Raw genomic sequence first — 12,415 nt, forward strand, 5'->3', positions numbered from 1 at the left:
GCCCTCCTACAAAAAGGAAGTGCTAGTGAACTTCAGCCCCGCCAGGGCCTTATCAGAGCCCATAAAACCCTGCCCGACTCTGTTGGCAGAGGGAGGGTGAGACCAGGCAGGGTGGGCAGGGCAGGGTAGGGCCGGGCCCCAGGAGTGGCCCAGGCCAGATGGGCAGTGGAAGCAGGTGAGAGCTGGGAGGAACTGGAAGTTCTTGACTCTCCCAGCAACTGTGAAAGGACCTAAAGTTACTGCGTGCCCACCCACCACATGTCTTTATCACGTACATTCCACTGTACGTTGAGTGGTCAACAGCACTGGGGTCGAGAGCCAGAGGTTTGGAGCTCAAATCCAACCTCTACAACTTCCTGGCTTTGTGATCTTGTATCAGTGCCTTACCCTCAGTTTGCCCATTTGCCCATCTATAAAATGGGGCTAATAGTATCAACCTCATAGGGCCCTTGAAAGGAATCACTAAGGTAATAAATGCTCAGAGCAGGACAGCACATAGAAGGCACTAAATTAATGCTTGGTCTCTTGCACTCATCCCAAACATAAATCCAGGTTGGGATCATATATGGATAAGAAAATCCAAAGCTTAAAGAAATAAGGCGATTGGCTCAAGATTGGGTAGCAGGGACCCCCAGCCAGGCACCAGCACCAGAGCCCACTGTGCTGTGCTGTGAGAGGTAGCGGGCAGGGTGACACCACCCAAACCCAGGAGCAGGCAGGGAGGCCACCGGAGCCTTCAGCCCAGAGGGAGCTGAGCCATTTCTGCTAGCTCCGTCCTCCCCTGACGTTCCATTGGCCGTGGGCTGCCCAGGCCAGTCTGAACGGTCATCACCTGCATGCCACCCACGGGTCAAGTCTCTGGCCCCAACCTTCACAAGTGCGGGCCTTGGAAGCCCCTCCCCCCACAATAAGGGCACCAGGTTCTTTACATTGTTTTATTGTTCTGGGGTGAAGATAAGGCCCTGGACGTGAGAGAATCCGCGTGTTAAGGTTAGAAACTGGGAGACCGAGTGAGGGAGCACCGAGACCACCACCTTCGCCAAACCCCCTCTCCGCGGATGAGCACACGCAGGGTCGAGGCGGGACACGCCAGACCCTCGGCCCGGGCCTGCGACGAGAGGGCTCTCAGAGCTTAGAGAAGGTGACGCTTTTCATATCCTTCTTCTCCATGGTGGCCTGGACGGACTTAACGATGTCCTCGGTTTGCAGCATGCTCATGTTCCAGGACGCCTGCGAACAGGGGTGGGCGACGATCAGCAACGTGCTAAGCAGAGAAGGCGGGGCCAGGGCCGCTGAGCCCTGATTGGCCGCCCTGGACGAGAGGAGGGTTGTGATTGGCCGGAGGGTTGCCTTACCATGTAGTTGAGGCTCTCGGCCACCGAATGGTCCCGGGAGTAGAGCAGGTTGACCTTGGTGCTCTGCACCGCCACCGGGCTCTTGCTGGCAATCTCGGCCGCCAGCGCGAAGGCGGCATCGAGCATGACCTCCTTGTCTGGGAATACCCGGCTGCGAGGACAGGGATCAGGGATCAGGGGTCGGGCAGGCTGAGGGGCTGTCTCCCCTGCCTCCCGCATATGAAAACGTGGCCAAGACCCCAGGGAAACGGCCCAATTGGAGCAGGGTGCTGACTTCCGGATAAAAGACCACTCCAAGGACGCCACTTGGAACCCTTGAGCGAGGAGACAAGGGGACCCGGACAGCCCCACCCGGTCCTGGTGCCCCTGAGCACTTAACCACCGGTGGCCTCGGCCCCTACCTGACCAGCCCGCTGCCCAGGGCCTCGTCAGCCATCATCTTGCGGGCGGTGAAGGCCAGCTCGTTGACCAGGCTGCAAGGGCAGGGAGGACGCATTAGGAGGCTGCCATCAGCCCGGGCCTGGGAGATGATCTGCGGTCCCCTCCCTCTGGGGTCCCCCACCCCACCGCACCCTGACCCACCTCTGGTTCCCAATGACCTTGGGCAGCCGCTGCAGAGTTCCTACATCGGCAGCCAAACCCACGTCCACCTCCTGCGGGAAGCAATGGTGGCAGTGCTTGGTTTCTGCCCAGCATGGCTCCCACACAACCTCCCGTCCATGAAATCCTGCCCTTACTGCAGGGCTCCCACCATGACCACCTCAGTGACGCCCTCCAAACACCCCATTCCATTCCCACCAACATGTCTTCACCCAGGCGAGTTCCTTCAGCCTAGGACAGAGCCCACCTCCAACTCCTCTGCCCTCCCACTGCTCCAGGGCAGCCCCATCCAGATCCAGAGAGAAGCGCTTCCTACCCTACCCCTCCCACCCCCACCGCGTCCATGCTCCATGAGCCACCCACCTCTCCCCCACCACCCCGGCCTCTCCCCACCCCACACCTTTCCTCACTCAAGACCTCGCTGGCACTACCCACCCTCAACTTCCTCCTCGGCCAAGTCTTACATTATCAGGTTCAACTCTGACTACCCCTTCCAGGAAGCCCTCAGGGGTCACTCCAGGCTCCCACCCCCCTGCCCTGGGCAGGAGCTCAGGAGGATGACTCACCTTCACCTGGAAGAAAGCATCCTGGGCACAGTATCGGATGTCACAGGCGGTGATGAGGTCCACACCTGGGAGGTAGAGGCCAGGGACATTGAACAATCACAAGAACCAACCCCTCCTCACGGGACATGGGGCTGCATCTGGGGACCTGGTCTGACCAGCAGCAGAGCCGAGGCTGGGGGCCAGGGCGGGGGCAGAGGGAGGAGGGGGGCTGCAGACTCACCTCCGCCGATGCAGCCCCCATGGACGGCGGCAATCACTGGCTTCGGGCACTGAAAGGCAACAGGAGGGGTGGGATCAGGCTGGCCCCAGAGAGGTGGGCAGAGGGGATGCCCTCCAGCCCTCCAGGGTCACCTTCTCGATGACGCTGAAGGTTTCCTGGTATCGGGTGATGAGGTTACGGAGGTTCCAGCTGATTCGGGCCACATCGTCCCCTTGGGGCTGCAGGAGGTCCGAAGCCATGTCCATCAGGTCAATACCTGGTGAGGAGGCATGAGGGGGCTCACCTTGCCTCCCAGGCCCCACCCACTGCCCCAACCGGGGGGTAGAACCCAGGTGCAGAGACCTCAAACTCCCAAACCACCGAGGCGGAGAAAGCAACTCACATGGGACAACAGCAAGGGATTGTACATGGGTGTGCAACAAATAAAAGCTGACATCCATTGAGTCATTACTCGGTAATCTTCACAATAACCCTGCGAGGTAGATTCTATTACTATTTCCATATTACTGATGGGTAAACTGAGGCACAGAGAGGCTAAGGATTCGCTCGAGGTCACGTTGGCTTGTGAGTAGTGGAACTTGGATTTCGAACCCCAAGCCGAGCAGCTGGCTCCAGGGGCCATGCTTGTCCCATCATGCCAGACGGCCTGGGACGCAAGGTTTGTGGCATGAGCAATTGCGGCGATGGGTGGTGATGTTGCCTGAGGTGGGAAGACTGGGATGGAGCAATTTTTGTGGCCTCAATTTCAAGATAATCCTGAATCTGACCTTTCCCCACCAGCCCTGTCCATGAACCCCCTGCTCCCACCCCGCCCCCACGGTCTGTTCCCCACACGGAGACCCCGTGAACACCTGTCAGGTTAGGGCCCCCTGTTGTTCCCTTGTGTTGCATTTGCTTAGAATGAAATGCCAAGTCCTTGTCACAGCCTTACCTGCACGGACATCGCTCCCAACCTGCTCCTCTGGGCACACCGGTCTCCAACAGTTCCCACGGCACCGCATGTTCCCTTCCCAGGGCCTCTGTGCCTACAGCCGTCCCTCCCCGTTCAATGGCCACAGACTGACTCCAGTGCTTCCTTCGGGCCACAGCCCAAAGGCCATACCCTCGGAGAGGCCCCCCAGCGCAGCAGCGCCCATCCCCCTTGCCGATCTCCTGACTTGCACATCTTGCTATCTTATAATCACGTCCTTATCTGGCTGAGCGCGTCTCCCTTTCTAGAATGTGAGCTCCACGGACGCAGGAGCCTTTTTGTCCACTGCTGTGTCCCCCGTGCCTAGAACAGGGCCTGGCACACAGCTGCTCAATCAATGAATGACACAGACAACAATCCTTGCGCCCACGGGGAGGCAAACACATGATTTAGAAAATATATGTTGTCAGGTGTGGTAAGTGCTGGAAGAAAATTAAAGGAGGGAAGTGGAATGGGGTGTGTGTGTGTGTGTGTGCAGTGAGCGCTGCTGTGGTGTCAAACGACCCTGTCACTGAGAAGGTGACATTGAATAAGGACCTGAAGGAGGTGAAGGAAGGAGCCAGGGGACATGGGGGAGGGGAGTTCCAAATGACAGGGAAAAACGGCCTGTGCAAAGGCCCTGCGGAAGGAATGCGCCCGCCTGGTCAGCATGGCCGGAACAGAACTGGGGTGCAGGGAGGGGGAGGGGAGCCAAGGTCAGGGAGGTCATGGAGGCAGATTATGAGGGGTCGTGAGCCACAGGGAGGGCTTTGGCTTTTCCCCTGAGTGACACGGAGCCACGGGAGGGTTCTGTGCAGAATCATCCTTCACTCTCTTCCTCCTAGGGTTAATCATTTTCATCCTTTGGCCTGTCCCCTAAACAACTGAACAACGCTGTTTGACAAACAGGAAAAATCATTCCCGTGTTTGGCCACACCCTGACTCCCGGAGGCTTCACTGTGGGGAGGGGGTTGGCTCACGACAGATGCGTGTGAGTTAAGTGTGATAAGGTAGGAGTCCCTGTGTGGCCATACCAGGTCACTTCAGCCTCTGGGCCTGGCGTCTCTGCTCTATAAAATGATGGTAAAACCCTCCCGAAAGCTGACGAGGCTGGGATTCAAGGAGGCAGAGCCCCAGAAGCACCTGGAGTGGCGCCTGGCACGCAGGGGCACGTTTCAGCCGAGGCCAGACCTGCCTGGATCGCTGGCGTCTGCTGGCTTCCGCACCAGCTCTGAGAGGCCCGTGGCCACAGGAGCTACACCTACTCCCCAAGCAAGCCCAGCTCGGCTTCTTGCGACACCTCCTCTCACCGGCCTTTCTGGTTTCCCCACCCTGCCCGGACCTGCAGACGCTGGCAATGCCTCGAATAAAGGGCCCCGGACCACGGAACAAGGTGTCCCCCTCAAAAGAACTAAAGGCCGGGCGCGGTGGCTCATGACTGTAATCCCAGCATTCTGGGAGGCCGAGGCGGGAGGATCGCTTGAGCTCAGAGTTTGAGACCAGACTGAGCAAGAGTGAGACCCCAACTCTACTAAAAATAGAAAAATTAGTCCATGTGGTGGCACACGACTAGTCCCAGCTACCCGGGAGGCTGAGGCAGGAGGATCGCTTGAGCCCAGGAGTCTGAGGTTGTTGTGAGCCAGGCTGACGCCACGGCACTCTAGGCCGGGCAACAGAGTGAGACTCTGTCTCACAAAAAAAAAGAACTAATCATGGCAGAGAAGCTCCCCATCTTGTCCCCCATAAACCTCTAAATGTTTTAAATATTTATAATCATAATATTGTTACTCATAATCATTAATAACAGCTGCATCTGTAAATATATTACACATATTAACTCATTTAATCCTCACAGCGACCTGATGAGGCAGCTGCTAACGGTGGCTTTTTCTTCAGAGGGGGCGTCGGTGGCACTGAGAGGTTAAAGGTGCAGCAGAGGTGGGAGGCGGGGGCTGCCTGAGGCTGGGGCCCTTGCCTTTAACCAGCATGCCAGCCACCTAGGTGACAGTCCCTTAGCAGTTAAGAGCAAGGACTCTGCAGCCAGAGTTCAAAAGTCCCAGCTCTGCCACTTACCAGCGTGAGAACTATGTCCTCACCTTTAAAATGGGGATTGGTTATACCTGTCTTGTAGGGTTGTGGTTAAAATTAATGAATGTGTTTGAAGTGCTTACGATAGGGCCTGACCCTGCATGAGGGCTACGGAAGGGTGGCCGATTATTTTTTTTCTAATTCATAGTTCCACTCCCTCACTGGGTCACGGTGTGACCCTGCATTTCTTCTTTCTGGCCTGTGGGGTTTTGCTGTCGAAACTAGGATGAGACAGCCTCAGCCAGCTGGGAGCCCAGGCCCGGCACGGCCGCAGGTGACCCCTCACTGCTCTCCTCTCAGACGTGGGCTCCAAGAGGGCGAGGGGTCAGGCACAGGGACTGCCTCTCCTGTTTCCACGTCCCCAGGGCCCAGGAGGGGCTCTGGCACTGGACTGGCCTCGCCTAGCTCTATGTTTGTTGAGTGAATGAACAAACAAATACAAGGAGAACCAGAGACAGGTGTAGAAAGAAAACAAGGGACAGACATGCAAAAATGTTAACGAATAGAAATAGCACACTGGGCCGGGCACGGTGGCTCACGCCTGTAAACCAAGCACTCTGGGAGGCCGAGGCGAGAGGATTGCTCGAGGTCAGGAGTTCGAGACCAGCCTGAGCAAGAGTGAGACCCCCGTCTCTACTAAAAATAGAAAGAAATTATATGGACAGCTAAAAGTACACATAGAAAAAAAATTAGCCGGGCATGGTGGCACATGCCTGTAGTCCCAGCTACTTGGGAGGCTGAGGCAGGAGGATCGCTTGAGCCCAGGAGTTTGAGGTTGCTGTGAGCTAGGCTGGCGCCACGGCACTCTAGCCCAGGCAACAGAGTGAGACTCTGTCTCAAAAAAAAAAAAAAAAAAGAAAAGAAATAGCACACTGACTGCCACACTAGAAAAAAAAATTATTTCCTTGGGGCCAGAATGTTTTATTACAGAAATAGAATAAAAACTTCGAAAACAAACGATCCTTTCTAATTTAATGAAAAATTTGTTTTTTTTTATTGTTTTCTGTGAGTGAGTTATATGCAGTTTGAAAAATAGTTCTCTCAGCTCCCAAGATGAAGAGATGTGTGAATTACATATGCTTCACAAGGCCCCAGGCTCAAAACTACCGTGAGTTAAATACAACTCACATGGCAGTGAATGAGACAGATTGATAGGGAAGTGAGACGCAGTGGAAAGCATGGGGGGCGGGGGAGGAGGTGAGGGGAATAAGCCAACCTAATGTGCACCATGAACGGTATTTGGGTGACAGGCACACCTGTAGCCAGGACTCAAGTGTTGCAAAAATGATCCATGTGACCTAAAATATTTCTATCCCCTTAATATTTAAAATATATATATATATGAAAAAATATATATATTTACATGTAAGGCTTACGTATCAAGGACTTAGCCTAATGGCTAGACATGTTCAATTTTCAAACAAACAAACAAAAAAATAGATTGCTGACTGTGTCTTCTGCACTGAGTTGGGAGCTCCATGAGGACAAGGCCTTGGGTTGTCTCGGTCACCACTGGGTCCCCACCACTGGGCTGGGCCCTGTGCAGAAATCAGTGGATGTGGTCTGTGGCCATACCACCCTGAACGCGCCCCATCTCGTCTGATCTCGGAAACTAAGCAGGGTCGGGCCTGGTTAGTACTTGGATGGGAGAAATCAGTGTATGTGACATTTAGCTCCTCATATGGTCTTAAGGCGCCGACCCGCCCACAGATGACAACCACATACTCTGGCTAGACAAGACACAGCAACTCCCCGACAGCACCGGGCAGAAGAGACTGGCGCCAAGTGAGCTACTTGTTTCTAAAGCTGTCAGGCTGAGGGTAGGCTCAAGTTGTGCTTGAAGAACCACAGGATAGAGTCCAGGGTGACCGTACCAGCCAGACAGTGCGGGGAGAAATTCCAGAAAGAGGTGAGCCGAAGAGCCCCAAGCCCTGTTTAAACTCTGCCCAAATCTCTTGCTGACGCGTGAATCATACATGCAGCCCAGTACAAGATTCAAAAACTGGGCCGGGCGTGGTGGCTCACGCCTGTAATCCTAGCACTCTGGGAGGCCAAGGCGGGAGGATTGCTCGAGGTCAGGAGTTCGAGACCAGCCTGAGCAAGAGCGAGACCCCCATCTCTACTAAAAATAGAAAGAAATGATTTGGACAGCTAAAAATATATATAGAAAAAATTAGCCGGGCATGGTGGCGCATGCCTGTAGTCCCAGCTACTCTGGAGGCGGAGGCAGGAGGATCGCTTAAGCCCAGGAGTTTGAGGTTGCTGTGAGCTAGGCTGACGCCATGGCACTCACTCTAGCCAGGGCAACAGAGCAAGACTCTGTCTCAAAAAAAAAGATTCAAAAACTAATTCTAGGCCGGGCGCGGTGGCTCACGCCTGTAATCCTAGCACTCTGGGAGGCCGAGGTGGGCGGATCGTTTGAGCTCAGGAGTTCGAGACCAGCCTGAGCAACAGCGAGACCCCACCTCTACTAAAAATAGAAAGAAATTATATGGACAGCTAAAAATATATATAGAAAAAATTAGCCGGGCATGGTGGCGCATGCCTGTAGTCCCAGCTACTCGGGAGGCTGAGACAGGAGGATCGCTTGAGCTCAGGAGTTTGAGGTTGCTGTGAGCTAGGCTGATGCCACGGCACTCACTCTAGCCTGGGCAACAGAGTGAGACTCTGTCTCAAAAAAAAAAAAAAAAAAAAACAAAAACAAAAACTAATTCCAACCAAGCTGCTAAAACAGGAAATTCAACACTTTGGAGTTACATAATAGAATCTACGGTTTCCATAATATCTTATTCCTATATCCCAATATGCAGGATACAATCCAGACTTCCTCAGAATACATGGAAACAGGTAAGTGAGAGGCTCTTTCAAGAGAAAAGATAATAAACAGAGACTCACCTCAGGATGACCCAAGGATTTTAAAGCAGCCATTATAACTATGCTCAGTGGCATAAAGAAAAATATGCTTGTGACATATAGAAAGATATAAAACTTCAGCAGAGCAATATAAAAAGAGAACCAAATGGAATTTGCAGACTGAAAACTACAATATCTGAAATTAAACACCCTGGATGGGTTTAAGAGCAGAACAGAGATGACAGATGAGACAGTAACTCTGATCAATGGAAATGATCCAACCTGAAGAACGACGTGTGGGACAATCAAAAGATGTAGCAGGCCGGGCGTGGTGGCTCACACCTGTAATCCTAGCACTCTGGGAGGCCGAGGCGGGCGGATCCTTTGAGCTCAGGAGTTCAAGACCAGCCTGAGCAAGAGTGAGACCCTCTCTCTACAAAAAACAGAAAAAGTAGCTTGGTGTGGTAGTCCCAGCTACTTAGGCCGTTGAAGCAGGAGGATCGCTTGAGCCCAGGAGTTTGAGGTTGCTGTGAGCTATGATGACGCCATTGCACTTTAGCCGGGAGACAGAATAAGACCCTGTCTCAAAAATAAAAAAGTTCTAGCAGACATGTAATTGGAAATCAGCTAATGTGTGTTGAACAATTCCATAAAAGCACCTTATCATGATACATTTTGCTAACACAGCAATAGACTCTGAGAGGTTAAGTGCCTTGGCCACAGATCAGGATGGAAATCCAGACTTCAGAGCCTATGATACTGTTATGTTCTTTTGGACTAATTTCTATACTTGAATGTTTTAAATCAGACCTTTTTTAAAAATGATAAAAGTATAAGTTAGAAGCTGCTTAAAACCCTAACTAAGAAGCACTGCTCTACTGCCAGGAGCAGGGAAGACTAGGGGTAAGGGGCGGGGATGGGGGTGAGGAACACCTGGTACCTGCAGTGAACATTTTTCCTGCACCAGAGATCACCACAGCCCGACAGTCGGGGTCTTTGGCTATCTTGTTGAAACACTCCACCATCTCACTGTGGAGAAGCAAAGAGTGAAGGGCTATATTGGGGTGGGAATTCTCTGCCCTTGTGTCCATCTCTGCCCCATGTTCCACCCTTGCCCAGTCCCTCAGCCCCTGCCTCCTCCTGCAGGCAGGCCTCCAGGATCTGCAGGTCAGACCTCCAGAAGACCTTGTTCATGGCATTCCTCTTGTCGGGCCGGTTGAGCTGCACATGCAGAATGTGTTTCTGGGCAGGTGTCACTCGAAGGGACTCATAGCTGTGGTCTGGGGCTTCACTGAGGGCTGCTCTGGAGGCTTCATCTTGTGCTGAGGAGCCAATGGGGCGAACGCTAAGATTGAGGCCCCGGTGCATGGGGCCTGTCAGTCCTAAAGAGAAAGAAAGGAGGAGACTTTAATGACCACAAATTGGGGATACAGCACCTTCAAGTGCAGAGAACATACCTCAGTGACATTAGATTGGGGAACACAGGCCCCTCGGGGACCTGGGTTTAAGAGGATACAGGATTTAAGATCGGGGTGCATTTGGTGGCTTCAGTCTGAGAACTTCAAACTCTTGATTGTGAGACTGACCCAAGACTGCGAACACTGAGCCGTCAGGGGCTCAGAAAGTAAGACGCAGGCCTATAGAATTAGAGAGCCCTTCAGATGGGAGTGCACGGACCCCTGTGTTTAGGGGGTTCGGGCCCTCGTGACCCTGGATAGGCCTCCCGGTCCTACAGCTACTATGACAGCACGACAGGGCGACGGACCCTCCCAGGCCAAGAGGTGACTCACGCCAGGTAAGAAGGTCACGGAGTCCGCGAGAAAGCCCCCTCACCGCCGCCATCGTGACTGGGTCTGAAGGAATAACCCGAAAAGGAGGAAGCCTAGGGGCGGGAACAAAAGGCCGCCATGTTGGTCGAGGGCATCGAAGGCACAGCCTGATCGGCAATGACGCCCTTTTCCCCGCCATCTTTACTAAGGGCAACCGGAAATAGAGTCCTGGGTTCGCCTGCATAGTTACAGCCAGTCTTGGAAACGGACCCTTTGCCCTAGTAGGAATCTGCCCTGAGAAAATAATTCATGCTGAAGTTCATCACAGAGCTATTTCACAACAGTGGAAAAACTGAAGACAGCTGAAATGTCCAAGGATATGATGGCAGCATAACTTGTAATCATGCACATATACATCATGTTAACTAACATCTGTTGCAGCACTGAGTTTACCCACTTAAGGGTTGGCTGACTGTATGCTTGAATCCCCATACCACCACGAGGTCGCAGTATTCCCATTGTACACTGAGGAAACAGGCCCAGGGATGGCAAGTCATTAGTTCAAGGTCGCTGGGCTTCAGGAGTGCTGAAGCAGGATCACATGGCTCCTAAATACTTGTTCTTTATAAACAAAACCCCTAGGAAAAAGCCAGTTACCCAAGGGCATAAAAAGTACTGCTTAAGTATGCTCCTCAGGGAGACATTCACCAAGGCTGCGAACAGATGCCTCTGGGCCAGTGGGAGGGATTTTCAGATTAGATGGGCAGGCTTTTGGAAGACAGCACCAGCAACTATCCCTAACAGAAGACTAATTATCTGCTCTATGGAAAACTCTGAAACCCTTATGCAGAGATACCAAATGCGAGGAAAAAACTTACTTTAGTAGGCCGGGCGCGGTGGCTCACTCCTGTAATCCTAGCACTCTGGGAGGCCGAGGCAGGTGGATCGCTCAAGGTCAGGAGTTCGAGACCAGCCTGAGCTAGAGCGAGACCCCCGTCTCTACTAAAAATAGAAAAAAATTATATGGACAGCTAAAAATATATATATAGAAAAATTAGCCGGGCATAGTGGCGCATGCCTGTAGTCCCAGCTACTCGGGAGGCTGAGGCAGGAGGATTGCTTGAGCCCAGGAGTTTGAGGTTGCTGTGAGCTAGGCTGACGCCACGGCACTCACTCTAGCCTGGGCAACAAAGTGAGACTCTGTCTCAAAAAAAAAAAAAAAAAACTTACTTTAGTATGATCCTTTGGTGTTAGTTGTACGTGGCTATCTATGCACAGAATATGGCATATGGGTATCTATGGAAGAAGACTAACTGCTAACAGGGAATGAAACTGGGTGTTAGGAGACAGGTAAGATCCACTTTTCATCCCCTTAAAAACAAACTCTAGTTGATTTAGAAGTTTATGGCTGCAAGACAGCTGTAACTTTCTCCTTGTCCAAAAGTTATTTCAAACTTTCCCTGGTGAAACAAAGTTTGTTCAGGTGATAAATGATGCCATGTGACTTCAGTAGTTGTTAATGTTAGGAGTTCAAAGGCTTCTCCACAGTAAATTCTCAAAGTGGGTTCTTTCTCAAGTACGTGTGCCTAAACACCAAGGTAGCCAACTTAGGACGGGCTCCTGGGCAGGGCACCTTTTCTCCACTGTCGGTCAGTCTCTAAACCAGGATCCTTCCAGATTGCACCCCACTGCCAGCTATCTTTACAGGTGCACGTCTACACGTGGGGAGGAGTATCAATCACACTGCAACCGTATTTACCTTGTACATAACCTTTACCCCAGCAATTGCACTGTCAGTTTACCTCCAGATTATCATCAGGAAGTTGGCTAAGCTATTTGTGTAAAAATATGCATTGCAGTAGTGTTTGCAGTAGCAAAACAGACCTGGAAATTATCACTGGGACCAAGTAAATTATGACATATCCACATGTGAACTAAAATAAACCCCCCAGCTGACTTAACACCCCCTTGGCCAAGGGGACCCGATATACCCCAAAGCCGAGTTGCTGGCCATG

The 12,415-nt window shown here is 52.4% G+C and overlaps 1 protein-coding gene across 1 annotated transcript; it reads right to left on the reverse strand.

The window, feature by feature from the left end:
* Positions 1-921: 921 nt before the first annotated feature.
* Positions 922-10,488, reverse strand: ECH1 (enoyl-CoA hydratase 1). The gene is made up of 10 exons (XM_069456787.1): positions 10,422-10,488; positions 9,806-10,013; positions 9,572-9,660; positions 2,873-2,997; positions 2,742-2,790; positions 2,522-2,586; positions 1,938-2,008; positions 1,757-1,828; positions 1,356-1,506; positions 922-1,230 (listed from the first exon to the last, which is right to left on the reverse strand). The coding sequence occupies exons 1-10, from the start codon at positions 10,471-10,473 to the stop codon at positions 1,126-1,128; spliced, it is 987 nt and encodes a 328-aa protein (XP_069312888.1). The 5' UTR covers positions 10,474-10,488; the 3' UTR covers positions 922-1,125.
* Positions 10,489-12,415: the final 1,927 nt, after the last annotated feature.

This window comes from Eulemur rufifrons, chromosome 24 (genome assembly GCF_041146395.1).
Source record: "Eulemur rufifrons isolate Redbay chromosome 24, OSU_ERuf_1, whole genome shotgun sequence".
NCBI classification, from domain to species: domain Eukaryota; kingdom Metazoa; phylum Chordata; class Mammalia; order Primates; family Lemuridae; genus Eulemur; species Eulemur rufifrons.